Raw genomic sequence first — 27,124 nt, 5'->3', positions numbered from 1 at the left:
GGCGGGAGTCATGCATGGCCTTTGGCCAGCATCCTACCTGACCCGCCAAGTCGTAGTCCAGGAGACGCAGGCCTTTGGTGCAAACCGAGATCTGGATGAACAACGAGTGGAAAAGCTTAGAACATTCAACGGACTTTGAAGTTTCGCTAGTTGAGTTAATCAAGGTGGGGTTTCTCGGGCTTCATCCGATATTACTGATGGCAGATGGGCATTTCATGAACGACAAAGGATGTCCGAGCAGGCAAACAGCCTAACGGACCCGAGCGTCTCCGCGGGTGGGCTAACGGGCTGCGAATACTTGCCCAGGGTGCCTTGTCGGAAACTCTCGTGGTCGTTTTCGCAACTGGCAAGCGATGGGAAAAAATGAGGCTACCGCCGATGGTACGCGGCCGAGGTGGTGATGTTGCTGCCCACCTAGGCCGAAGCATGTCGGCCAAATTCGCTGGCTGTGCATGATGGTGACGAACGTATTTTCAAAGTCGGAAGCTTAAACGGCTGGATTCTGCAAGCAATCCTCGGCGTCCGTTCTAGACCTGAGCTGGAAAAGTACAAAAGAGGTTGAAGTCCCCAGTCCAAGTGCTTCTCTGTCTTCAGCAGCGGCATGACAAACAGGCTCAGCTTCTCGAACCCAAGATAAAAGACTTCAATCATCTTCAATTCTCTCCTCTCTCGAAGCTTCTAAGCCCACCACAAACAAAAATGGTTTCCTTCAAGAACTTCCTCATCGCCACTCTCGTCTCCAGCGTCATTGCGACACCCATCCAAAGCCCCGATTCTACCGACAACGATCTTGAAATCGTCAAAAAAGTCCCTGTAATTGAGTCCCGGGACAAAGATTACTATCGTGCCCCTTCAACTACCAATGGTGGCGTGGGGAACGGGTACAACAACGGGTACAGCACCAGTGGCGGCGGCGATTGCAATTACTCTGAGAAGCAAAGGCTTGATCAGGAGATCCAAAACAGGTACCAAGAAAAGGACCGCCTTGATAGTGAAATCAAGAAACGTGAAGCTATGAAAGATCAGCTTGACCAGCAAATTCGTCAGAAGCAGGGAGAGTGCCACTAAGGAACAGAATGGATCAATACATACTGGCGAGGCGTTGGCATTGGAGTTGAAAGGCGCTGGTAATTTGTTGTTTGCTGGGAACATAAATCGCCTGATGAATGGGGCTTGAAGGATACAACTATCAATTAGGTTGAAAAATAGATTGAGAGACCACAGACACTGGATATCGGAAAAGATGCAAATACATTCCTTAATCATCTATATCCATGATAAAACTTTGCGAAATATTTAGCCCGTCATTCTAGTATACACACCCACATTCGCACTCAATTTCTGAGACCGGCCATGAGTCCGTAAGGCAATAGTTTGTCTTTCATCAACCTGCCTAATCAGATATTGTGGTATGTCTGGTCAAACTAATCTAGCCGTATTCTTGCTAACTAATTGGTCTTTATGGTGAATGCTAAGGAAGCGAGGAGAAATGAGACATGGAAGGCGTGCACCAATGCATGGCACACAGAATATCTCTGGACTAATTATTCACTGAGTCTAAACACGTGAGACAATGACACACTGCTTTAACCGCCTTCATAGTCCACAATAGCGTCCGCAGCACATCGCAAGAAGACCTTTGCGGAACTGCTTAGCGGCACGGTAGAATTGTAGAGAAGCCTGACGACCCACTAGCGCGAAGAGCACCTCGACATCTACCATCAAGCCCCTTGGAACGCCGGCATCCACATGACGGAGATGCTTACATGTACCCGTGACTTCGTCATAGGCAACTACCAAGCATTTTTTCTCGTCTTGGCCTTGAACGATGACGGTACCATAGCGCAGTTCACGAAGATAATGAACTACCATACAAACAATTAGCCTCGTGGCGGTGGCAAGTTAGGCACTAGGAAATCATTGAGTACACACGGACGGGATGCCAGTGTTCCAGAAATAAAGAGCCGAGTTCGGTGCGAATGCATAGACAGTCGCATCGCCGAACAAGATACATCAAACATGAGGTATATAATCAGACCAATCTCTTGCTTATTGACTCTTAATCCCACAATAATCTTACAAAAACAAGAGTCTCCGGAGCCTCCTTATTCCTGCTTGCTAGCGGCGCCCTCCTGCTTCATGCCGTCACACCCGAAAGCCTTGCCCGCGACCTCTTCGGCCTTGCCATACCCCTGCGTCGAGGGGTCGCGCTGCTGGCTCGCAGCCTTCATCGTCGATGCTGCGTGTGCCTTGTCCTGCTCGCCGGACGAGGTCCAGGCGTGGGAGCCCGTGACGCTACCAATGGCGGCCTTTTGTAGACGTTAGCTAAGGTGCTCCCATCACGCAGATATGTCTTCGGGTTGAGGACCGGAAGAGGATTGGGGGTTGAACCATACCTCGGCGGCGCCCTTGATGTACTCGACGTGGCCGGCGACAAGGCCGGGTTGCTGCTGGTTGTTGGTGTTTTGGGAGGCCATTATGGGTATTTTGATATGCGGTCTACTATTTTTTGAGATGATATGAATCTGGTCGTTGTCTTTGAAGTTGTGAGGCACTATTGGTATCCAGTAGATGCTCTTCTTAAAGGCAGCTTGCGGTGATACAAGGTGCAGAGGCGACCATGTTTCCCATGACGTCAAGGATTACCGACGTCATTATGCTGTGGCTGCATCACATGATTCTCCCGCCAAAACGTAAGACGACCGCAATTAATGACAACTTGCCATATCTGGAGCTAAGATGCACACGGATTCGATGGTATTTAACTGATAACATTGTTGTGGTGCATGTTCGTCCGGAGACACTGTCCCATTTAATGCACCAAAATGAACACAACGGACGAAGGAACTCAAAGTATGAATGACATTGATATTTCGGGGTATCGCTAGGTTGGAACGCATCAATTCATGACACTCGCATCTTCCAAATATTTAAACATCAACGTTCTCGTTGTGAGATGCATCGAAATCGGACTTCTTGCCCTCAACAGCAGCAACGCGGTCCTCGAAACGCACACCAGCCCTCTTGGTGCGCCACGCGGGAATGTTGGCGTTGAAGAGCTCGTCAATCTCCTCGAGGGTCTTGCCAGCGGTCTCGGGATAGGTGAAGAAAATGTGCACGGTCATGGCGGCGCAGAAAGTGCCGAAGATCATGTAGGTCTTCCACTGGATGTTGGTGAAGGCTGGCGGGACGAAAAAAGCAAGGGCAAGGTTGAAGGCCCAGTTGCAGGCGGCGGCGAAACCAACACCTGTGGCGCGGTACTTGAGAGGGAAGACTTCGGAGGCGTAAATCCAGCCGATAGGGGCCCAGGTCAGACTGCGGCATGTTAGTCATGTGGTTCTCTTAATTTGCAAAGAAAGGGCTGGACACTCACCCGTAGACACCCACGAAGATGTAGCAGAGGGCAATAACACCCTGAGCGGGCGGACCGGAGATGGCCCATCTCAGGTTCGTGTCGCCGTCTACGCTGTCGACGGGGTTTCCGTGGACTTTCATAACAGCACCCGTGGTGAAGTGGATGATGCAGCAAATGATGGCACCGCCGATGAGGAGAGGTCGACGGCCGAGACGGTCAATGATGGGAAGGATGGCTCCGGTCGTGACCAGGAAGATGACATATTGGATGATGGACGACGTCAATGCAACATTGCCAGTCTGTGAAATCGCGGTCAGCTGTGTTGTGAAGAGATGGAATCTTGAGGATGGGCAACTCACCATGCCAGCCATGTTGAAGATGTAGACGAGGTAGTACAGCATGACGTTTCCTCCGAGAAGCTGCTGCCAGATCTGGACACTGCATCCAGCCAGGGTGCGTTTCCAGACGCGGGGACCGAAGAGGCCCAGAACGCCGATGTGCTTAGACTCGGCGGCAACGCGTGCGGCTTCCTTGACCTCGTCCAGCTCAGCGAGAACAACGGGGGCCTCACGGTCACCGCCGGCATGCAGGTGAGCGAGGACCTCGTGGCACTCCTCCCATCGGTCCTTCTGGGCCAACCAACGAGGGGACTCGGGGAAGAAGAAGAGGGCAACGCCGAGAATGAGACCAGGAATTCCCTGAACACCCCACGCAATGCGGAAGGCACTGGGCGTTTTGATGGTGACGACGCAGCCATATGAAATAAGGTACATGATTAGGATACCCCACTCGATGGACCACTGTTGAATACCGACAATGCGGCCACGAATGCGAGATGGGGCGAGCTCGGCGAGGTAGACGCAGCACTGCGAGCTGGTGATACCGATGGCAAGACCACTGACGACACGACCAACGATGAGGTGGGGGACGTTCTGGGAAGAGCACTGGAGGACGGCGCCAATGATCCAGACGACGGAGGCGAGCTTGAGGGCGCCGCGGCGGCCCCACCAGTCGGCAAGGAAACCTGCAACCAGAGCACCAACCAGGGAGCCGCCGGACATGGAGGCAGTGATACCGCCCTGCAAGGTCGAGCTCGGATGGTTGAAGTACTCCTTGTAAGAATCGGCACCGATCCAGGCACTCATGGAACTAATATCGAAACCGAAGAGCATGCCGCCAATGGTACCAAAGGCGGCGAGCGCTGGAGAAGACGAATCAATATCGAGAAACGTAGCAACGGGCCCCGGTGTCGGGGCTCGGAGCAGGTGAGCCTAGGTCGAGGTGCATACCGTAGATATTGTAGATGCGATACATGATGGGCAATGGTTATGCCTCTTCAAGGCATTCCCGGGGATAACGAGGTGCAAATACTTGTCGCGCAAGGGGGGAATCGAGGAAAGAGTAGCACGCTGCGATGCTGCATTGAAGTTGTGATCAAATCCACGAGAAGGTAGAACGAACGGTGGGAATGGGGAGGCCACCGATTATATAGATGAATGCCACCGTCTGCATACCCTGACGCAACATACGGTAAACCGACCACTATCACCGAGGCGCACCTGTCAAGGAAGCCAATAAAGGAAACCCACCTTTCCACCCTGGTGCTTCGTTCAATGAGGGCGGGCGGTTGGGCGGGCGGTGGAGTCGAAAGTCAATCTCTCGACTTTGAGGTAGGGTATTTAGTATCTAGGCGTGATCTGAGGCGTAGAAAGCAAGGCTACCTGCCCCGGCAGCCGGCGTTGAAGCCATCTCAGACCCTAAATTGCAAAAGGTCTACCGTAGCCATTGTCTCGTGTTAAGCGCACGTATGAGAGGGCGAGAAAGTCGACGGGTCTGGGGCACACGACGTCATTTCCGGGCGAGAAGCCAAGGACATGGTGTTTGCTGTCTGGGGAGCAAGGCGTGGAGATGTCAATTAGTGTGTCGTTCCAAGCCCGGGATGGCATGGGATGGACCAATGTTTATTGGTTGGTTGGTTGGCGGTTTGAGGGTAGCGGAGGAGGAAAGCATGGTGCCCACCGCCGAGGACGACGCCGTGGGGCGTGAGGGGAAACCTAGGAGAACGAGGGGGAATGGGGGAAGCAATTGGGGAAAATTGGGGGAAAAAGGCATACCTAGGTAGGAAGGAATGTCTGTCGAGTACCGGTATCGTCGCGAATTGTCGCCTGGGAAAAGAGGTGGGAAAAGGGCGGCCTCTGCGTTGGATTGGAGACCGTACGATACCCGACCCAGTCACGTCTCCAGTAAAGAAAAAAGAATGGGCCCGTATCAGCTTACTGCCGTGGGTTTTGGGCAAAATCTTGGTGTTTGGGTTGTTTGTTGAAAGCACAGCACTTGCGCTTAATCAGGCCAGACGCCAAGATGATGGCAGTAAGGTAGGAGGGAAAGTGGAGCGCATGTCGTTGGTGCCTCGGGCAAATACCTATCTGGGGCTCTACGAGATCGACGTCACCTCTTTCCTTGCCGAGGAAGGCACCATCCCGAAGGTGGATCCACCATTCCGGCGACCCGCACCTGCTGTACCGTATCTACTCGGTCAACTGGGCCCCCATATTAATCCGAGCTAACCTAAAGCAGCTAGCAGCCATCCGGCCCACTAGGCCTGAAATCGAAGGCGGTCAATCGGCCTATAACCATCATCCTTACCTCAAGCAACCTCCACTATTCACCTCTACTATACCACTATTTTCGTCAACCCACTACCACTTTCTCCACAATGCCTAACCGCCAGCCGCTGGGCAATATCGACCGCAATACCCTGCTAGTTACGCTGCCGTAAAAGAAGCCTTATAGCAAGACGGCTACTCTAATAACTAAGTAAAGTTATACTATAGTAAAGCTAGCCCAGAGATCATAGTAATCTTATTACTAATATAAGTAAGTTGTTATACTAATATACTTTAAGTATTACTAGTACTTTATTAAGGCCTAGCTAGTTATATTTTAATAGAAAAATAATATCCTTTTTAACCTTACTAATGGCTTTTATTGCTTAACTTTTTGTAAAGCTGCTAAGTACTTTAAGGTACCCTCTTCAATAGTATTTAACTAGTATTAATATAAAGATATTATTATTAACCTAGCTATTAGTAGTAATAGTAGTTAGCTTAGCTAGCTTGATCTAGAGGCTGACCTTTATATTTAATTTTGCTAATAATATGATAAATCTAAGGTTATTATTATTGGTTAGTTTAGATGTATAGTAAGAGCCCTTTTTGCTAGTAAATACTCTAGCTTATTTACCTTTTGCTTCTCTGTTGGTTGGTTTAGTTGCTTCTGTAGCTACTAGAATATTTCTTATTATTAGCTTATAAAGTAGGCCTTAAAGTTGTTTACTAATTATCTTGTTATTGTTACTTAGTTCTTTTATTTTAATTAATAAGTTAGTTAGCTAGTACTAGCCTAGTTGCCTTTTAACCTATTTGGCCTTTGATTTTTAACTTATTATATTATTAACTTTGATAAGACCCTTATACCTTTTAAGTATCTTAATAGGTTAATATAAGTTAATAAGGGTGCTTATACTATTACTAATAAGACTAATTATAGTAGCTAAAGTAAGTATTAAGTTACTTTTATTTTTTATATTTTTACTAATAGTATTTAATATATTTTACTTAAGCTTATTTTTTATAGTAAGCCTAGTAGTTAAGGTAATTAGATTAAGGGTAATAAAGGTAATAAGTATAGTAGTTAAATTATTATTAAATTTAATAATATTACTTATAATAATAAATATTTATTTAATAGGTAAATAACTAAAGAGTTTTTTTTTTTAATAGCTAGGTAAGAGTATTTGTTAGTTATAGATGTTATTATCTTCTATAAGACCTTATTTATTTTATCTTGACTTTATATTAATTATATTATGCCTAGCCTTATACTGCTTAGCATAACCTCTTTTCTTTAACCTCTTAATACTACTATTAATAAGCCTTTTAAGTAGTGGCTTTCTGAAGCAATAGATGACTATATCTATAATATAGAGCAGCTAGCCTAGGCAGCTAGCCAGCCATTTGTTTAGACGACGTTAATGAAGTGTATTATGGTTACTTATATAGTGGCAGTAGCAGCCAGCTGGCTGGCTGCTGATAAGGCTGCCCAGATGGTCTGTCAGTCATTTATCTAATGTGGGATATCTGGTTACCTAGATGGCAGCGATATTACAAGGATCAGGATCAAGGATACCTTAATAGAGACTATTTTATAGGATAGGTAAGATACCTTTAACTATAATAAGTATATTAAAGAAGAAATGCTTTCTGACTTAGAGATTCTTGAAGATGTTGATGGGGATAATATAGAGTATATATCTACAGCAGAAGACGTCTAATAGCCTATTGGAAATAATCTAATGGTTCCTATTGACCTCATAAGGCCTGCGCGGCTGTGGGATCTCTAGGTACTGCTGTAATGCTGAAAACAAGGTTTATTTGTCATCCCTTGCCCCTCATCCGCCCCCTGACGTACTTGACTAACCCCTGATTCTGCCAGCACACTATCCCCTTTTCAGCAGCCGCTTGGCCCCTTTCTGTTACCTGGAATTAATATGGGGGCCCAGTTGACCGAGTAGATACGGTATCCGCTTGTGGCTGCCGCAGAAGAACCCCGGGGTTCGTATGGAAAGGATGGGAAGGACGACGGGAAGAGGCAAGCAGGGGTGGCGTCGGGTGAAACCGAGGGAACCGGGCCTCTTGCACGGCTTTGTCCAAGATTCTTACTATGTACTATGTACTATTATTTCTTTCGCCCGTTGCCGCAATGCAAGCGTCACTCTCATTGGGCTTCAATCCCACGACGGTGACGTCCTGATATCTGACTGTCACAGCCAGCCAAGGCCATGGTCCTAGTCACGAGTGTCACGATGTCTTCTTCCCGACACGACAACACCGAACACCTCGGACTCGTTGTCTGGTCCAGCGCGTCATGACCCGACTGGAAGGATACCCCAAATGTCCACCCGACATCAAAGAATCACTGCACCCCAAAGGGACCCCCAAGCAAGCCCAGCTGAGTCCACTAGAGGTTGGACATTTCATCTCACAATGAAGGACATCTACTTTGTACGTGTTGGTTGCAGTCGAAACTTGTGGCAGATCTGGGTCATGTCAAAGAGTCCATCAGATGCATGGCCGTTGCTGAGAATACTGGAGCCTGTGATGCTTGACTTCGCGCCAATATCGGGGTAAACGGGGCAGCACCACGACGTTGGCGCTTGTTCCCGACGAGGCAGAACATGGTCTGCCCAGCACTTCGCACAACGCGAGTCTGTTTCTCATGTCACCCTCATGCACACTCCGAACCGCGCCGTGCTCGGCGTTCTAGAACAAACAAACGAGCAGTTCAGCAGAATAGAGACCCAAAACGGAGACTGTAAGTGCATAGGCTATACTCAGGCTCGGCACTTAGAATCGCCCCGGGATTCGTCCTTGTCGTCTTGGCCGTGATTGGCGCGTGGCGGAGCTTACCAGGAAGACAAAGATACGCCCAAACGCTCAAACGCCCAGTCGCAGCCCAGACTTTTTTGTTGTTCGCGCTCCAATCGTATTCTCCAGAGCTTCACACACTCTCCCCATTGCGACCCTCGCGCCGGCCCCACGCTACAAACCCAAGTTCAAGGCCGGTGGAGTTTCGGCCCCGGGACGCATACAAGCGCACCCATCCCCACCACGATGACCCACGACTTCGGTCCCCCGCGGCCGACTAACAACGTTGCACCCTGCTTCGGGTATATCGGTGCTACGCCGGCGCGCAGGATCCGGGGAGACGCCACTTGCTTAGACGGCCAATATTCAGGTCAGTCATGACAGGTGGGCACGTCCATCTTGGCTCTCGTGAGACTTCGCGCTAATTCAGTCGTCTGCGCGGTAACTTGGCATCATGTTGAAGCGGGAGAGTAAGGATAATGTACGTTGGACGCTATCAACCGTCAAACACGCGCTAGTATTCCGGCGTTTCCGTTACACCAATACGTCAAGACCCATTGGGTCTTGTATCAAGACCGCAATGACCTTGGCATGTCGTTAGCCATGCGCCGAATTGGGCCGATAATGGAAGCAGTTCCAGCCAGTGCAGTGGATCTTGGCCTGTCGTTGATGGTTACTATCCCGCTCAGTTGAAGCTGGAGGCGAGCGCTTTGGTCGATAGTAAGCCCTGAAGAACGGATAACAACCACTTAATTAGTTCATACTGTGGATATGCTCGGCAGCCTCCACGCTCATAGAAATGTACTAAGCATTCCTCAACAAGAGTCAGTCTGCTGGTATCTAACCCCCTCATGAGAAACGGCCCACTACAGCCATCAAGACGTTGGGCCTCATCCGCAATCCTTCCGCCATGCGGAAACAATCCTAGATATTCGAGGCTCGTAGTATTACCCAGTGGCTCGTTTTAGCCTGAATCGTAGCGATGTGACCTTCCGAAATGTCTTTTAAGAGTTCGGTAGGCTGGGTTCGCTATCTCGAGTCTCGAGTTTCTCATGGCTCGCCTTTATTTCACAGAATCCATTGGTCTGAAGAGTTATGGCAAGAAGATCGTGGCTGTGCTATGAGAAGGCAGATAGTAATCTGCGATGGTGACAGCACTTTCGCCACGTAGAACTTTTTTCTCCTGTGCATGTTAGTTTATCAAGAGGCTGACAAGACGACATTTTGATAAGGCTGGTCCTGCGGTAAGCAGACCAACATTATAAACCTTGACATCGTCTCATTGTCCATGGCCAAATTCTGATGCTGGATGCGACACGGTAAAAGTAATACTGATCTACACAACGGGTTGAATCAACATCTTTTGCATTCGTTATTTGGATTGCCCCCGACTATCCAGCGTTGCAACAGGTTTGCCGATTTCCGATATAACCGCACGGCGACAAAGTAGATCCGTAGATTCGTGGTCTACGCCTGCGAGTATCCCTTCCCTTACACTCTGTTCTGATGGAGAATCAAAGGGGGAAAAAAGCAGTCAAGTCGTGGCAGACTTGGAGATAAGGGAATGTGGTCATGAACTCGGCTTCGCCGCCGCTCTGTTTGAGTCGTAACAGAGCTCGAAGACCACATAGAACCCGGGTGTCGCAATACTGGGGTCTGCTATGTCGAAGGTGAGTTGTAAAGTAGTATGATAACGTTGTATATCCTTACCTTCATCTTTTCAAGGTATCTTACTAGGCTGCCAGCATTTCCATGGTCAGTCATCAATGCGCTGCTGACGTTATTATACGGCGCGAGTCATCCTGTACGGGTGTGATGCATGCAGGCCCAGGATGACACGCGCCATGTAATAATGTCATTCTCAGAGACCCTGCATAACCTCATCTTCGGAGTTCCGAGGGCTGAGCTGCTCGAACTTGCCAGGGGCTACGTAGTCTTCTTGCAAACTCTAGAAGCTTTCCCTGCATTTCAGAGGTCCGATAGCCGAGTCGGCACTGCCGATCAACTATTAGAGGTGGATGATAGACTTCACTAAATTCTATTACACCCGGGTATCAGAGGATCTGCTGTTTCTTTTCCTTGCGCTCTTTCGGTTGACGCCAGTGTAGTCGGATCCACATGATCATGGACTCGCCGTTTTACGAGATCCGCACTGCTTCGTCGAGCAGATGGGTGATCGCGAAAGACTGCTTCCTCAATAGTTATGGGGAGACAGCAAGTGTGGTTGAGCTTAGTATTCAAGACGGAGCTGAAAAAGTTATCCATGAAAGTGGATTGTGTTCTCAGCCAGTGTGGAAAATGGTGCATATAACGCTGAAGATGGTACCCATTGCCTTCAGCTTAACGTCCAGCATACAGATCACGTAGGAATGACAGTGGGATTACACAACTTCAATGCTTTGTAACGGATCCTTTCAATGGTCGCTGTCTTTGTCGATGCCCTGCTGCGAATATGTCGATCAGTCCTCCGCTGGAGCCAGGATCCCCAAGGTACACAGGCTTTAACTCCTTGCCTATCTCATATTTTCCTTGCTGCTTGGTCAAGCCTGTCCCTCCAAGAACTGGGTATCGTTGTCTGCCCTTGGCGATTTTGAAAGCCAAACTCGAGCCGAGGTGTGATTTCGGATAAAAGTTTATAGGCGATGAAAGACCAACCACTTGGGAAGACGACGCCAGATAACCAGAAGAGTAGTCACGGGCACAAAATCTACACCATATTTAGACTGAAGAATACAGATAGACAAAACCCCTTATGTCACAGTCAGCGCACACATGAGTGGGTTACCGAGATTGTAGGCTCGCTGTCGTGCAACCCTTACATCAGCGTCCTCGCCTTACCTTTTCCTCCATACCAGTATTACAGGAGCAAAGTCTATCGTTCTTATGCGAAAGCATTCTACGGTGTTTGAATCAATGTTCGCATTGTAACCTTGATATCATCACCCTCCTCTAGGGGTTTCTGAGGTTGGCTTTTTTGCAGGTGCTTAAGACGCCCTGTGGAGCGCTGTTTTTTCGCAAGAGAGGTGTCAACAGCCAAAGTATCCAGAACAAACCACGTGTTAATCGAATTGCCGCTTTCTCAGAAAATGGGGACGAGGTCAACTTCTACAATGTAATTCATCCTCAACATTGATACAAGGACCCGATCCCCGAAAGAAAATTTGCAATGAAGGAGTTGATCTCGATGGCAATTTCGGGGTGAAACCCCTATCAAGCATTGACTTCAATGCTCAGATGTGAACCGGAGTTTTACAGGATACGCAAAAGTCCGGTCGCCAGCGCAGCCTGGTCAAGCGATGAACCAGCCACTCCAGATAACCGGTCGAGATCCCCCCCCCCAAATCGCTTTGGAATCCATTTTCAGTTAGATGGAAGTGACGAGTGCCTTATTTTAAGCAGAGGGTACGTGAGAGCCCTGCACGGAGTCGGCAAGTCAACATCATGCAGATACATGTCCGTGACGGGTGTTCGGCTCCAGCGCGGCAGCCTCCATGTCCGCGTAATGTGTCATCCATCGGCGACGGAGTTGTAGCTAAAAGGCCGACTGGTTTTCTTGCAGGAAATTGCATGATAATGAGCGACAATCTGACAATATAACAAAGCATCTGCACCACTTGGCATTGGATCAACAGCTCATATCAAGCTTTCAATCGCAACCAAAGTCATGGCGAACGCACTAAAAAGTATCGAAAAGGTGAGAAGAAACATGGAATGACTTCAGGACTGAAGAGCAGTCTAACTAACTCTGATGTTAGGTTATTATCATCGGAGGTGGTCCGGCCGGGCTGCTAGCGGCACTTCAACTCCACAACAGCAACGGGTTGTCGCCAGTGGTCTATGAAATCCGACAGAAACCAACCACCCTTGGCGGAGCCGTAGGCATACCGTCCAATGGCCTCCGTCTTCTGCATCGCCTAGGTCTGTACGATGAGGTCGTAGCCAAAGGCGCTTCTACGCCGAAGCTTGTCTTGCACGCTCTCAAAGGATGTGTCATGGGCGAGATGGATCTGGCGTCATGGAGCAAGCAGCAAACCGGATTCGGGTACTTGCGGATCCTGCGAACCGACCTGATGGACGTGCTGCTGCATGCTGTCAAAAAAGCAGGCATCCCGATCCACTTCGCTAAAGCCATCCAAAGCATCGACGAAAGAGACAACAAGGTCACTGCAAGGTTCGCTGATGGAACAATGGACACGGGCGACTTCTTGCTCGGTTGCGACGGAATACATTCTTCGGTTCGCAGCCTGTACATTGATCCGGGCTGCACACCGGAGTACACCGGCTTCTCGAACATGTATTCCCTCATTCCAACCGCGAGCGCTTCACCCGCCGCATTGTCTATTCGGACTCTCACAGCAACTCTTACATCGAATGGGCTCCTCGCATTAACGCCTGCAACAGCGAACCGTGATCTCCTATACTGGTTCTTTTCGCGCGAGGTCCCCCTCCCGCCCGGAGGCGATGTGCGTGACGGATGGGAGGAGCGCGGCAGGACAGAAGCCGACAATTTCAAAAACACCTTGCTCGATCTTTTAGGGAAAGAGAAGTCGGAGTGGACTGATATGGTGCGGGATATCATATGGAACACCAAGTCTGTTCAATTCTACCCGATCTACAAGATGCCAAGGAGGAGGCCGTGGTCCAGGGGACGTTGCCTTATCATTGGCGATGCCGCTCATGCGATGCCGCCGCATGCCAGTCAGGGAGTCTCCATGGCACTCGAAGATGTCTTTTTGTTTTCAAAGCTGTTGAAAAGCAACATTTCTCACATCGACGACGGTCTGCAGGCATATGAGAAGAAGCGCAAGGCTAGGACGGAGCAGATGCTTGATACAGCGGAACGAAACGGGTCGGTGCGTAAGCAGACGGCTCCATGGCGTCTTCGAGCCAATGAGCTAGCTATTTCCGGGGGCTTGTGGGTTTACAAGATAGCAGGCTTGGAGAAGTTGGGCCTGGGTCAGAAGCCTCTGGCTTATGATGTTGAGGAGGAAGAGTTTTAAATGACTTTTGTCAAGTGCCTGTTAACTACTTGGTGCATGCAGTATCCCGCTGGGGAGTTCAGACGCTGGGTATAAAATGCAATTCAATCTGAGTTTAGAAACCCAGATTACCTCATGTAGAAACCGAGATCCTTGCATCGCATTCAATCAAGTCTGATATGTACCGTTAGGGCAGATCGAGGTCATCACCGAACGTGACTCTATGCACATGCCCGGGGAGAGCTTGTGGCTTGAAGATTTTGATTATACTCAAGGGGCTATCTTCCGTCTATGCAATGGTGTTAGACGACCAAATCACAGTTTCGTCTGCGCAGTAAGATGTAAAAGCTAAACTTCCGCATACCATCCACCGGTTGGGTTCGAAGGGTGTTCATAGCACCTGAAACATATGAGCGTCATTGCTTGTGACGTAGATAGATGCGTTGCAAGATGATTGCCCTGATTGATACTTTTTGAAGACCGACGTTCCAGGCTCTGTTATTTGGCTTTGTCGAGCTGAGCTCGGATGCTAGGACCGCCAAAGGTTATTTATCATGACGACAATCATTTCCGTCGGACTTGAAGTCGAAGCCCCGCCGACCGCTTCCAATGCAGGGTAAACTCTACCAGACAACTTTGTTTCCGTGATACAGTCTCGCACGAGCTTTGATATATAAACAAGATACCATTTAACTATTCAGGGGGGCTCGTTTCCCTGTCAACAAGCAACCGAAGATTTAACATCAGTATATTAGCCATCTCCACAATGTACAACTCTCCGACCCCCCCTAGCCCTCTTTCTAGCAGCAAACTAGGATGGATAGGCAAGTTTAAACCCAGCCCCATATCAGACGCTGCATTGTACATATTGTTCTTACCTGAGAAACAAATCAACAGGACTGGGAACTATGGGTTCAGCCATGGCGACTAATTTACAAAAGCACTTATCACAGAAACAGGCACCAAGTCTCCGATTCTATAACCGCACTGAATCCCGTGGTGAGATGCTCAGCGAAATCGGAGGGATCTCTTCCACGATTCACGACCTCGTTGCGAGATCAGACATCATATTCTTATCTCTGAGTGATGACGCGGCGGTCGAGTCGGTGTTGGAAGAAATGCTCGAAGCGGGAAAACTGCCCACCTATCTCGACAAGAAGATCGTTGTAAACACAACAACCGTTCAACCTGACACTTCCGTCAAGGCGAAGTTGAAACTGCAAGAAAGAGGGGCGAGTTACGTTGCAGCACCCGTTGTGGGAACCTGTCCTACCGCTGCTCAAGGACAACTCATCTGGATCTTGGCTGGAGCTGAGGCTTCCGTTGATGCAATCAGTCCGTACATCATGTCCGCAATGGGAAGAGGTGTCGTGATGCTAGGAGAAGATGTACAGCTCGCGAGTTTAATGAAGTCTCTGGCGTACGTACAAATCTGAACACAAAACAAAAAAGGTTGAAATGTAATACTTTTCACAGAAACTCCATTACAATGGGTATGGTAGAAGTTATAGCCGAAGCTCACGTCTTCGCCGAAAAGGCAGGACTGGGAGTACAAGCTGTTGAAGCTTTGATTCAGCAGCAGATTGGGTCTATAGGGCTTTTCGTTTCACGGCGACTGACAAATGGAGCCTACATACCCCCACGAGGCGAGCGGCCATGGTCTGATGCTGGCCTTGCATTGTCAACTGCCAAAAAGGCTATGGATACCGCTTGTAAAAGCAAAATACGGCTGGAAATCCCCTCACTAGTAATGAAGCAGCTGGAAAAAGTAAAAGAATTTGCCGAGACAGAAGGACGGCAGTTGGATGCTTCGGCAATTTATGGCGTCATTCGGATGAACTCAGGACTTTCTTTTGAGACAAACTACGTAAAGAGGAGAGATGCTTTTGCTCAGCCTTAAAGTGTTTTGGTATCTGTCAATTGACTTTTGTAATTCTTAGTTGTCGAATAAACCGGGTTTGAATGTTTCGCTGAGATATCCTCTTGATAGTAGGCTGCGCTTAGAGTGATGGTATCACGAGTCCTTCTCAGTCATTCTTCACCAGATGACGAAATTAAACGAACTGAGTGCGAAAATACCCCCCCCCCCCGGGAAAAAAAAAGGAAAAAAAGGAAGAAAAAAAGAAAACAGAGACGATGAAAGACATCCTGTACGAGTGTTAGGAGAGACTCTCCATCCCAGTCATCGTGACGGTAGACTATCCTAAGTGCACCGAAGGCGAGTTGATGTTTTGGCATCTTCTAGCGGAGCCTTTCGTCTTGCGATTATGCTCTGAAATGTCTACGTCGCCAACATGTGCCTGCCGGTGGGTGTTTTTTGAACCCTGCGCTGGTGCATGCACTGAGGTAGCCTTGCATTCTGTCTCCATGCCATCCCCGCGCGATCCGCCCCCAAGGTGCATATCGGGGGGCCTTGAAGCAAGGATCCGCTTGCTGATCTCACAATAGCTTCTTCCTCGACCCTTTCAATGAACCTTACAGGAAGGGAGATATCATCCGCCACACCAAAGCTAGTGGTCAGATAGGAATCTTTAAACTCCTCCCATAACCTTGCCTCGATGTTGCTCTTTTTGTCTTCTTCCCTAGTTGGCCAGGGATAGTACGGGTCATTATCTCAGAACCCTCTCACCGCCTTCTTAACGCCTTCTTCGTTCAGTGTGATCTTTCCAACCTGGTTAAAGTCAAGAAGCCAAACGTTTACCGCCCGCTGTAGACATTTGGGGTTGTTGTCGCCGAGCTCTCGATTCCAGGTGGTTGCCATTTCAACCGATGCATCATCTCCAGGCTGAACACATCGAGTCCTCGTCTTTGGCGACGAGCCTAGATCAAACTCGACATCGAAAGCGTCATAGTGGGTTTCCCAGTGCATGACGGCGAGCGCTTCAGCTATGGGTGTGACGAATGGCATGGGGTCGACCCCCAGTATCTCCATCTTATCCAAAGTAAGCTCAAAATTCCGCAGAGTGAAGTCGCCCTCGACCCGATTGTTTGTTCGACGACGGCCAAGATAAATACGCAGCAGGCAGTTCCTGTTCTTCTGGTTCATATATGCAAGTTCCTTCTGTTCCTCTGGGCAAAAAGTGTCAATGAGTGCATCTCGAATCTTCCGGGGCAGCGCTAGTATTCTCTCGGAAACAAGGAGTGCCGTGGACTTGGTGAGAAGGATAGGATCATCTGGAAGCGCTCTAGCTGTTCTATATCAAGTATACCATATGTGGATGTCTTGCGGGGTGATAAAGTACGCCGGCTGAGGAATGCAAACCTGTACACCCTTCCTCAGGTCGGCGGAGTAGGTATGTTGGTGAATAGTGTAGTCCGTCCACAACTCTGGGTGCTTGTTCCATCATTTGGTCTGTTTGATGACACCTTCTCCGCTTGCAGAATCGTATATTGTAGCGCAAAACCCTTCGCCAATATGCTCGAGATGATGCTCTTGACGCTCATCATTTTTTCCTGTTGTATTGCGGCGGAAGTCATCGGGTCCAGCAGTGTTTTGAGAGAGATGTAGCGTCGCAGTGTTTCGATTGATCCGAGATCTTGGTTGAAGTCGATGGTGTGGACATGGTCCCTATGGAACCTAGTATTGTTGTTGGTGTCCATGATATGGGACTATAACTTGGAACGATCGAGATATAGAGAAATGTTGAGTGGCTGAACACTTTCCTTCGGTTCTTTCAAGCGTTCCCATACTACTTCCTTCACCTTTCATATAGCAGTCATATGCAGCTTGAAATGCCATTGGAGAAAGGACAATGTGTCCTCGCGGAATTCTAGATTCTACAAGCATAACTGTGGCATTTCTGATTCCATGGTGACTTCTAACTTTGGGTAAACCACGGAAGGTTTGAGGGTTTTTGCAGACGACAGCAGTAAGTGTCTTTCCACTTGCCATGCCCATTGAGAAAGCATTGATAAAAGGTCATCCTAACCATGGCATTGTTAATGGTTTTTTTCCCCCCCCTTTTTCCTTTTCCACCTTTTCTTTTTCCTAATAATGCATGTCAAAAGCGACAGGAAGAATAGTGTTTGAAGTCCAAATTTTCTAATCACTCACAATTAGGGGTCAAGCCTTTAACTGCTTATTCACCTGTTGGATCTCCAATGCCTCTGATGTAGTGGTTGGAACAAGGGCAACCTGAGGCAACCGGAGGATGGGATGAGACCGGTTGGTCAGCCACACCTATTAAGTTAGGGTCAGCCATTCAGCCACGAGAAGGGGCATATCTCACTTGCCGCTGGCTACGCTATTAACTTCCCATCTCCATACCGGTCGACCACATTAGGCAGTCAAGTGACGTAGCTAAGTCTACTTGTCCTTGCCGCGAAGAAAACGCCAAAGGACAAGTCACCAACGCTAAGATCCTTCAGAAGCACCTCCGGCTTTAAGCAACATATTCCCGTAGCCCGCTTCCTCGATGCTATGCCCTGCGCTGTCACATTGTTACTCTCGAGATCGTCGTCGGTTATTTTTAACATCTTTCTTCTCATTTTCTCGGAGCTTCCATAGTTTCAATGGCGGCTGCATCAACAATCACGATCCGTGGAGCAAGAGAGGGGGATAGTGATGCCATCGCTAAGGTGCACTACGCCGCTCTTGACCAATTCCACGAATTTTATGCGGCATTTTTCGAGCGCCATCCAAGAGAGATCTTACTCTTATCCACCAGGGCCGCCTTACAAGACCCCAAGAACCGGATTTTGGTTGCAACTCTCCCCGAATCAGACGCCGTTGTGGGTTTCATAAAGTACAATGTTGTCGATGCCACCGAGACGCTTGATGCACCTACGGCGGTAGAATCAATGCAACCTTCCGAGAGTCAACCCATCGTACCGTCCTTTTTCACGATCAAGCCTCACATGAAGGAGCTATGGGAGCGCTTTGGTCACCCTAGGGAGGATGAAATGGATGAGTGCTACATGAAGGCAGTGAACGGGCGAAAACACAATTGTGAGATCCCTGGATAAGGCACTAATCAGGGCTTGGTCTATTGGCCGCTTATGTCCTGCAAATTCAATTGCCACTGACACGGGTTTCAGACGTGAAGAACATCATGGTGGACCCTGAACACCAGAGAAAGGGGATTGGGGCAAAGCTTCTGCAGACAGTCATTGACATCAGTGATGCTGAGAGGCTCCCTACATTTCTCGTCGCTTCGGCTGAGGGTTACTGTCTCTACCGAAGGCTGGAATTCGAGGATCTGGGAACGTGGACTATCGACAATGATCACTGGTCAAAGGAGATTTTCCGACACGAGCAGAAGCTTGGAATTGCGGGAAATGAACAGTTGATTGAGCAGTACCGAGGAACCAAGGAAATTGAGCGTTACATGATGCGATGGATGCGGGAGGAACACTGACCACAAATTGTCCTTTGCCTAGGTATGGAAAAAACAAAAAACCAAGGGTCATGAGGAGATGCCACAGTGTCGCATCATGATCAAACTTTTTCTCAAAACTCTGTAATACCATGATTTGACTCCGTGCTCGTAGCCGTCTTGGAGCCGTGTACTATTACTGAACGACGCTCGCAGAGCTCGCAAGCTTTGGTCATGTCTTGGCAGTTCGGGAGTCTAACAAAGTGGTTACCGTCAAGCTTTCAATGTTAGGCCACTTTGTCGTCAAAGCTGCGACATAAGGTTCGGCTCTGGCTGTCAAGCCGTTAACAGTCATTCTTAGTCCCGCCGGAGCCTGTTGGATGTCCAAGACAATGCACCAGAACACGAAAAGCGGGAATGTGAGCATCCATTTCAGCAGAGATCAACGCAGTCTAGGGGACAGACTCTGGATGTCATTGGTGTATGCAGGTAAATGTAGGTTATTGCTGCGACACTGCTCATGATTAGGACCGAAAGTAAGGGAATGCCGTCCAAAGCTTGTTTATGTGGGCAGATGTCTTATCAATCCGATGAATACAGGCGTTACGATCCATCTACAGGTGGGATGCGCGATGCGGAACGTTTGGCAGCCGTTCTTCTAGAACTCAACCAAATGGGACGAAAAACATGTTCGACGTCACGCGACGTTTGTATTAGCACAGAAGCTTCTTGGCTATTTTGTTTGTGCTTAGAATTCTCGATATCTTTCTTCACATTCACGTTGCGAGCGACTCACTCATGTTCTCGGGCCGAACCGTGCAGGTTGATAAAACCTAATTCGGCTGTCGTACGGGGATGAACTACAAACAAACATAGCGCTCTCCATATACGGCAATTCTTGGCAAGGCACAAAGCCAAGCTCAATGGCGAACCCGAGACTCTGATTTGTCGACGCTGAGTTCGTCTGATACGATACAGAATCGGCGCGTGCGGTCTTGTCCGATTGCCCACGATGCTACTCCCCCACCACTCGGCTACCTGCCGATTTGACAAGAAACCAGTAGTCGCAGTCGATCCTGACCACATTATTCGCTGTCTTGTGGTCAATGCTTCAACTCAGACCGCGTGGGTTCAACCCTGACTAGCAATACGACGGAGTTGGTGCGCTGATAACTCAATGGCTGAACAGAGAGTCCGTGACCACGACTCCAACCTGATGAAAACACTGTGATGGTGACATTTCTCTCGTGAGGTAAAGCGCTTTGAGAAGCAAAGCCAGTCTTTGGACAGCCGAGAAAGGAGCCTAAGACCGAGATGGATCGCCTGACCTCTCTGTCAGAGATGCATTGCATAGTGACAGCACTTGATGTTTACTACAATTTCCTTCTTGGCCAAAACCATTAGCCAGTCCATACCGCTGCAATCCACTGCCATTCTTAAATTTAACTTCCTGATCGATTCAAAGATGGCCTTCAAATTCAAATCAAAATGCAGAAACTCACGCTGAGGTCAGAAAGTCACGGTTAGTCCCTGATCGCTATGCTCAAAAGCTGGTTTTGTCCAAAGCTCAGACTTCGCAGCGCTCTCGACATGTCCGCAGATTATTTTGCCGGGGGCGCAGGTCTTCGAACTAACTCTCATTGCTTGGACCTAACCACGACATAAGCAAGGTCGATACTAAACAACGCGGGATGCAATCTAGCAGCATATACTAATGAAAGACTATGCGTGTCTCGAGTTACTGAGCAATATGGATTAAACATGCATGGAATGCTGCATGGAAGCCAATCTAATAAAAGTGCTCAAGCGCATCTAACCGACGTCACCTCTGCGCAGAGTCCAGATAGCAAAACGACAACCATTTGAGATTGCAGAAGGTATTGGTGCGACTCGCTCGCACACTCGTGTTCGCCGACTGAATCTTCTGATCTTTTCAGATTGGAAGAGTTTTTCTGGTTGCGTGGCTGCGCGAGCGACCGGACAACTTTGATTGATAACCGGCTGTGTCATTTGACTGCGAGACTAGACGAACGGCTTTCACTCATGAAATGTCCGTGTTCAATGAACCTAGTCAAGGTCTCAGCGTCATTGCTTTGAAGCATAGTATGGTGGCCCGCTTTGAGCCATTGGCGCAAATTGAACCTCGAAAAGACTTTCCCAACTAAGAATGAGCCTCGTGGGACATCTAAGACCAGAGGTTCGGGAACGGTGGGGCTTTGTCTAATTGTTGAACCGTTACACGGAGACTCCGCGGGTTGGTATGTGCTTTCCTGGATGAACTGCTGTGCTATTCGGAGTACCGAAACCCTTTCAGATGCAGGTTTAGACGACAAACTCAACGTCACCGTTGACGGCATCTCCCAAACCGGAAATCTTAGATGTAGTGGAGGTTCATGGGGTGTTCCCCCAGATCTATTTCCTATAAAGTACGAGAGAGAATCCTCTGTAAGTTATCTCTCTTATCATTCAACACACTTCACTTCTTCTGTCTCGTTCTTACAATCAGCTCTCATACACTTGCATTCTCTACAAAATACTCCAACATGAGGTTTCTTCACACCGTTCTTACCTTGTCGGCCCTGGCGGTCAGCATTGATGCTCTCCCTTCTCGGTGATTAAGCAAGAGGATGGCCCGATCCAGTAAGCATTAGCTTGTCCTATCGTATGTTTTGACCATGCTAACAGAAAATTAGCGATATGTCTCTCCATGGCTCCAGCCTCATTGCCCGTCAGGCACAGCCACCTCCTTCAGCTTTGACTCCTGAGCCCGCCGCCGACGCCGACATTGATGAGTTCGAGGAAGAAGAAGAAGTTGACGACATTACCGATGATGGTGAAGTTGATGCACAGGGAAAGAAGAAGAAGAAGAAGAAGAAGAAGGGCAAGAAGGGCAAGAAGGGTAAGAAGAAGGGCAAGAAGCCTGAAGCCGAGAAGCCCGACGCTGCTACCCAACCACCTCCGGCCGCTGGAGCAGCACCTGCTCCGGGAGGCGCCGCCGCTACGCCTGCATCAGGTACCACTCCAGCTGATGCCCAGTCTCCGGGGGCACCCGCCGCTGCCGCACCTCCCTCAACACCTGCTACTCCTCGCTTCGTTGCCAGAGCATTCAAGGCTTGATTCCTCAATCATCTCATTACGGAGTGAAGATCTGTCAGAGCATGGAAATCTAGAATTGCTTAGAAGGGATAGGAATAATAGTTGCTGGGTTCACGGTCTTCTTGAGTTTTTCTTTAAGTAATAACTTTTTTTTAGATGTGTTGTGGGCTGTTTGATACAGCGGCGATACTTAATAATGTACAAATGTTTGATCCATCAACTCTAGCCCATCATCGTGAATCATCTCAGTTGATGCTAACAATGGGAGACTCGGCTCTTGGACCTATGGAATCGCTCCCAATAATTCTTCCGAACCACGAAAGTAGCTCGTTTCAACATGTTCCTCAAGAGTTTCTAAACCAATGTGTTAGTTCAAATTGCCTATTGTAGTGCTTACCCATCAGTCATCTGTAATAATTTATACCACACTGCCATCTTTTGTAAGAGTTGATTCATACTGAGCAGATAAGGAAAATACTGTGGCTGTCTGGGGGCTGAGATATGGAGATGTAAATATGGGTAGGAAAAGCATAATTCACCACGCCCTTGAGATTACGATGTGGCCAACTACTAGATCGTGCATGGCTAATCACTCCATTCTCAATCTACCCCGACTGTTTGAAGTCTGTCTTCTTACAAAGCATTTAACGTGACTTTCGGAACCGTCGCACTGCTTCTGAGCTGAGCGTTCACGCAATTACATCATGCCCTCGCCTCTGCACGATACCTACGTGCCGATAATGTCAGTCCTCCAAACTCCAACATGCTTCTATGTTCTAGCATCAATCTCAGCAGGGTTGCATTGTTAGGTGATAAAGGAACTCATTCAGCAAACGACGCTCATTTCATGAATGCTTTCACTCATGACGCCGTATCTGATATCATGGCCTTTGAGATAGCCTCTACACATGATTCATGCAACCAGTTCTCTCAGCAACCGTACAAATTGTACCTTCTTTTGGGTCATTTCGCATCAAAACGCTTTAAAAGTTTTGAATGCTCATGGTCGATAAGACTCATTGAAGTATACTTGATACCTGTGATAGCGTCAGAAAATAGTGAGATGGACATTCCACAACTACGTTAAGTTCAAAGGTTATCCATCAAGAGATTGTTTCATGAGCTGCCAAAGTGATTGATCGTTTTCCTTCATTGACCTCGCACAGCTGCCTGTAACCTGAGAACGTCCTCATCACATACTGGCATGCTGTATTCAAAGAGCTTTAGCACAGCAATACTTAATAATATTCTTTTGTCGTCTATGCACCATGCTTCTCGCATTCCCATGCGGGCTTAAATGTCCATACGTATACGGATGGCAATGGAGGTAATGGATAATTAAGATCAGTAGATTCGGGAACCCTCTTGCAAGAGACTCCCCAGCAAGTAACGTGCTCTTAGGGTGTGCCGAATTGTCTGCATCCAATGCGGCTTGTTATCGTTTATCGAGAACGATGTCCAAGCCATTTATGAAAAGAGACACTCAAAACTTCATGCTGATAGAAAAAAATAGTAAGTTGATATTTAGAGATACTGGCGAAACTTATCAAGCCAACAATCCTAAGCTCACGTCACTTTTCAGTACTCAGCATCTTCCATCTGCAATCTAGACGCTTTTTTTCAGCCATAACTTGCGACGTGACACGGCGTATCATCGAGACATATATGCTACATACTCATATCCCAGAACTGTTACGACTTGTTAAACCCTCTTCTAAATACCTATGACGCGTGAAAAGACATAATCAAAACGGTTAGTCAACGACAAATAGAGGGCCGACCTGAGAGTCGAAAACAAAAGTTTTAAAGTTTTGAAGAATGCTTATCATTCAGTGAAAAAGCTTTTTAACTTAACGTCCTTTTCTTCGGGTAGAATAACTAAAGAGGGGGCAGTATTTAGTCTCTAGGTTTAGAATCAGATGACAGTAGTGCCAATCATTCACTTAAAAGACCCAAAAAGATATACCAGTCTTTTCCATACCCCGTTTTGAGAATCGAAGTTTTCGACACCGCATTTGAGATCTGTCTCCAAAAACCTATCCATTTTTGTCCAGATATGTGGTTCGGAAGACACGTGCTGGCAAGCCCAGCTGAAATCACGTTGTGACCAACCTACACAATAGCGTAAACCATAATAGAGCACCTGTCACTGTAGCATCACTCAATAAGAGAATTTTTAGATCACGGGCTATAGCTTAGCCGAACCAAGAACGGAGGAAAAGTATCCAATTTTTGGAAGCAGCTGCCGTCCCTAGAAGAAACCTTATCGGAAGAAGGTTTTTATGTAACAGTCGAGGTTTTGCAGTGCTCGTATCTGCCGAACCCCTCTTCTCGAGAACAACGTCGTCGCGCCAATCGATGGCAGCTTCATCCCAGGTGGATTGCAATAAACGAAGTTGATCAGCCCCGTCTTACTCGATGGTTCGCTTCATGTTGCCTGCACCAGTCGTGCGGCATGCAGTTTTGAGTGACATTGCTAGCCATTAAGTTTTGGATTGTTCCCCCGCTCAGACCAAAGCTCGGATGGTTTGGATCTCAATCTGTATATCAGCCCGTGCCATGTCACGGTCTGCTTAAGAGGAAGTCGCGATCTGTGCTATGTTCCCACACGTATTGAAGAATTTCACCAAATCTTCACAACTCTTTGGCCACAAAAGTTCAACATGTCTTACAATGAATCTTCCAACATGGGTCGTGATCGAGAAATGAAGATTCGGATGGCTCAGGAGGCTCAAGCCGTAATTGAGTTCGAAGAGGATCCTCACCGCGCGGCGCTAGAGGATAACCCAGCTGAGGCGCGGGTCAGCATAAAAACCTGGATTGCTATCTTTGTACAGTCCCGGAAATTTCGAGCCGCAAAATGATAGCCAGCTAACCACAAGCAGTCTATGGCGTTCTCTTTCGGGCCACCTGTTGGACTTGCATTCCTCACCGTCGCCTCGGTCGTTGTGCAAGTTACTGGAGAGCTCGGTGGGCAAGACCAACTTGCCTGGGTCGTAGGATCATGGTCTCTTTCGACAGCCTGCTCCTTCTCTCTCGCAGGACCCCTCAGCGATGTATTCGGCAGAAGGATATTGGTTCTGGGAGGCCAATTCACCGTTGCAATCGGTTGCATCGCTGCGGCCGCCGCGCATAATATCTCGACTCTCATAGCGGCCGAAACACTTATTGGCCTCGGGACCGGTTTTGTCTTCGTTTCCTACGCAGGCGTACCCGAGATGCTACCCAATAAGTGGCGGTCTCTTGGATTGGGAATTTTGGAATCTGGCATCGCTTTACCCTGGTAAGTCTGAACATCTAAGTAACTTCCGCGTTCCGTTTCGCATGGTTCAAATGCCTTCTTGAGTCAAGAAACTCTGTGTTCTTCCCCCAACTTTTCGGCACACAGATCTGGACACCGGTTCCAGGCAACGTGCCGACCATACCACACCTCCCTTATGATGATGAGCTGGGGAAACCCCCGCATGAAATGCAAGCGGTTAAAATAGCATGTTCGTCTGCCAGAATAGATTCCAGATGCTGACCTTGAACCTACAGGGGGATCCTTTCCGTCCTGCTCGGCAACGCCCTCTTCAAGTATACTTCGTGGCGATGGATATTCGGCATCGGCATCATCATCGAGTTCATAGCCCTTGTCGGCACTTGGTTCTCCTACCATCCAACTCCTCGGCCCCGGGGCGACTTCGACAAGACTCGCCTGCAGCAACTCCAGGATGTCGACTGGATCGGATTAACCCTCTTCACATTCGGGCTAGCGATAGCTCTCATCGGCCTGACGTGGGGCGGCACGCCGACCTACCCATGGAACAGTGCTGGTGCCATCGCACCCATCGTCATCGGATTCTTAGTCTTGGCCCTTGGATTTGCCTATGACTTCAAGGTCGCTGCACATCCTATGTTCCCATTGAAGCTATTCGTTATGTTCCGATGTTACTCTGTCCTGCTGGTTGTCATCTTCGTCTCGGGCATGAATTTCCACGCCATGTCAGCTCTTCTACCACAGGGGTTCTTGTACATGTTCACCACCGACGGTATTCATATTGGAGTGCTCTCTCTACCTAATACACTGATGATCGGCTTCACAGGTGTGCTTGCGCCGCTTATCGCACACAAAGTGGGCTATATCAAATGGCAACTTGTCATCGGCATGGCCTTTCAGGCGATATTCATCGGCGCCAGTGCAGCAACTGTCTACCCCAACCAAAAACTTGCTTACGCTTTTGTTCCTGCCATCGGCGTGCCCATGTTTGTCTGGGTCACAATTCTGTCTTACGCAATTGCCAGTCTTCATGTCCCCCATTCGAATCTCGGCGTGGCCATGGGTCTGCTAGGTACCTTCAGATCAGGAGGCGGAGCCGTGGGTAACGCGATTTTCAACACAATCTTCCAAGAGAAGTTCCACGAGTTCGCCGGGGAAGAAATCTCAAACGTGGCCATCAGTAACGGACTGAACCCTGCTGATCTGGGCCTCATAATCCCGGCAGCTATCGAGTTCAACATGGGCAATCCTCGAGCACTACTCAATGTCCCTGGTATTACGCCAGGAGTCCAGGAAGCTCTTCGAACGGCTGTGCGAGCTGGAGCCGGACACGCCTTCAAGATTGTATTTTACGTCACTATTCCATTCAGCGTTGTTGCATTGATGTGCAGTCTTGTCGTGGAAGACCCAACGGCTTACATGACAAACCATATTCAATCTGCTATGGGTCAGGACCAGGAGGTGTCGAAGTGTGGCAAACGTTCAATGATACCCGAGGACAGCCAGGCCATCGAGTTCGACACAAGGGAAATCCACGTAGAGCCCATCAGAAAGAATTGATGGTGACGACCGCCTTTGTTTTTAGGACCAAGGAGTTGTATATATAATGTGAACATTGTATAGACTCGAGCTGGTAACCCGAGGAGCCAATCCATCTACTATTGCACCGTTGGGTAACATGATGCTCGAGATGG

The 27,124-nt window shown here is 48.5% G+C and overlaps 8 protein-coding genes across 8 annotated transcripts; 5 read left to right on the top strand and 3 right to left on the bottom strand.

Moving 5' to 3' along the window:
* Window positions 1-699: 699 nt before the first annotated feature.
* On the top strand, window positions 700-1,068 carry ColSpa_01413 (uncharacterized protein; the record flags this gene model as incomplete). Its single annotated transcript, XM_049267625.1, has 1 exon — window positions 700-1,068. One exon carries the CDS (start codon window positions 700-702, stop codon window positions 1,066-1,068), a length of 369 nt encoding a protein of 122 aa, XP_049123582.1.
* Window positions 1,069-2,105: 1,037 nt separating this feature from the next.
* ColSpa_01412 (uncharacterized protein) lies at window positions 2,106-2,477 on the bottom strand (the record flags this gene model as incomplete). Its single annotated transcript, XM_049267624.1, has 2 exons — window positions 2,106-2,309; window positions 2,397-2,477. 2 exons carry the CDS (start codon window positions 2,475-2,477, stop codon window positions 2,106-2,108), a joined length of 285 nt encoding a protein of 94 aa, XP_049123581.1.
* Window positions 2,478-2,930: 453 nt separating this feature from the next.
* ColSpa_01411 (high-affinity glucose transporter) lies at window positions 2,931-4,669 on the bottom strand (the record flags this gene model as incomplete). Its single annotated transcript, XM_049267623.1, has 5 exons — window positions 2,931-3,068; window positions 3,246-3,315; window positions 3,374-3,654; window positions 3,715-4,556; window positions 4,645-4,669. The coding sequence occupies 5 exons, from the start codon at window positions 4,667-4,669 to the stop codon at window positions 2,931-2,933; spliced, it is 1,356 nt and encodes a 451-aa protein (XP_049123580.1).
* Window positions 4,670-12,445: 7,776 nt separating this feature from the next.
* Window positions 12,446-13,781, top strand: ColSpa_01410 (6-hydroxynicotinate 3-monooxygenase; the record flags this gene model as incomplete). Its single annotated transcript, XM_049267622.1, has 2 exons — window positions 12,446-12,475; window positions 12,537-13,781. 2 exons carry the CDS (start codon window positions 12,446-12,448, stop codon window positions 13,779-13,781), a joined length of 1,275 nt encoding a protein of 424 aa, XP_049123579.1.
* A 2,593-nt stretch (window positions 13,782-16,374) lies between these two features.
* On the bottom strand, window positions 16,375-16,806 carry ColSpa_01409 (uncharacterized protein; the record flags this gene model as incomplete). Its single annotated transcript, XM_049267621.1, has 1 exon — window positions 16,375-16,806. One exon carries the CDS (start codon window positions 16,804-16,806, stop codon window positions 16,375-16,377), a length of 432 nt encoding a protein of 143 aa, XP_049123578.1.
* Window positions 16,807-18,272: 1,466 nt separating this feature from the next.
* Window positions 18,273-19,117, top strand: ColSpa_01408 (uncharacterized protein; the record flags this gene model as incomplete). The annotated part of the gene is made up of 2 exons (XM_049267620.1): window positions 18,273-18,708; window positions 18,798-19,117. 2 exons carry the CDS (start codon window positions 18,273-18,275, stop codon window positions 19,115-19,117), a joined length of 756 nt encoding a protein of 251 aa, XP_049123577.1.
* Window positions 19,118-21,702: 2,585 nt separating this feature from the next.
* Window positions 21,703-22,192, top strand: ColSpa_01407 (uncharacterized protein; the record flags this gene model as incomplete). The annotated part of the gene is made up of 2 exons (XM_049267619.1): window positions 21,703-21,715; window positions 21,828-22,192. 2 exons carry the CDS (start codon window positions 21,703-21,705, stop codon window positions 22,190-22,192), a joined length of 378 nt encoding a protein of 125 aa, XP_049123576.1.
* Window positions 22,193-24,834: 2,642 nt separating this feature from the next.
* Window positions 24,835-26,990, top strand: ColSpa_01406 (trichothecene efflux pump TRI12; the record flags this gene model as incomplete). The annotated part of the gene is made up of 3 exons (XM_049267618.1): window positions 24,835-24,972; window positions 25,057-25,454; window positions 25,709-26,990. The coding sequence occupies 3 exons, from the start codon at window positions 24,835-24,837 to the stop codon at window positions 26,988-26,990; spliced, it is 1,818 nt and encodes a 605-aa protein (XP_049123575.1).
* Between the last annotated feature and the right edge of the window lie 134 nt (window positions 26,991-27,124).

The sequence above is a fragment of the Colletotrichum spaethianum genome (genome assembly GCF_022836535.1).
Source record: "Colletotrichum spaethianum MAFF 239500 DNA, contig02, whole genome shotgun sequence".
Classification (NCBI taxonomy): Eukaryota; Fungi; Ascomycota; class Sordariomycetes; order Glomerellales; family Glomerellaceae; genus Colletotrichum; species Colletotrichum spaethianum.
Note: the sequence above shows the minus strand (reverse complement) of the source record. Positions and strands in the feature narration are given on the sequence as shown.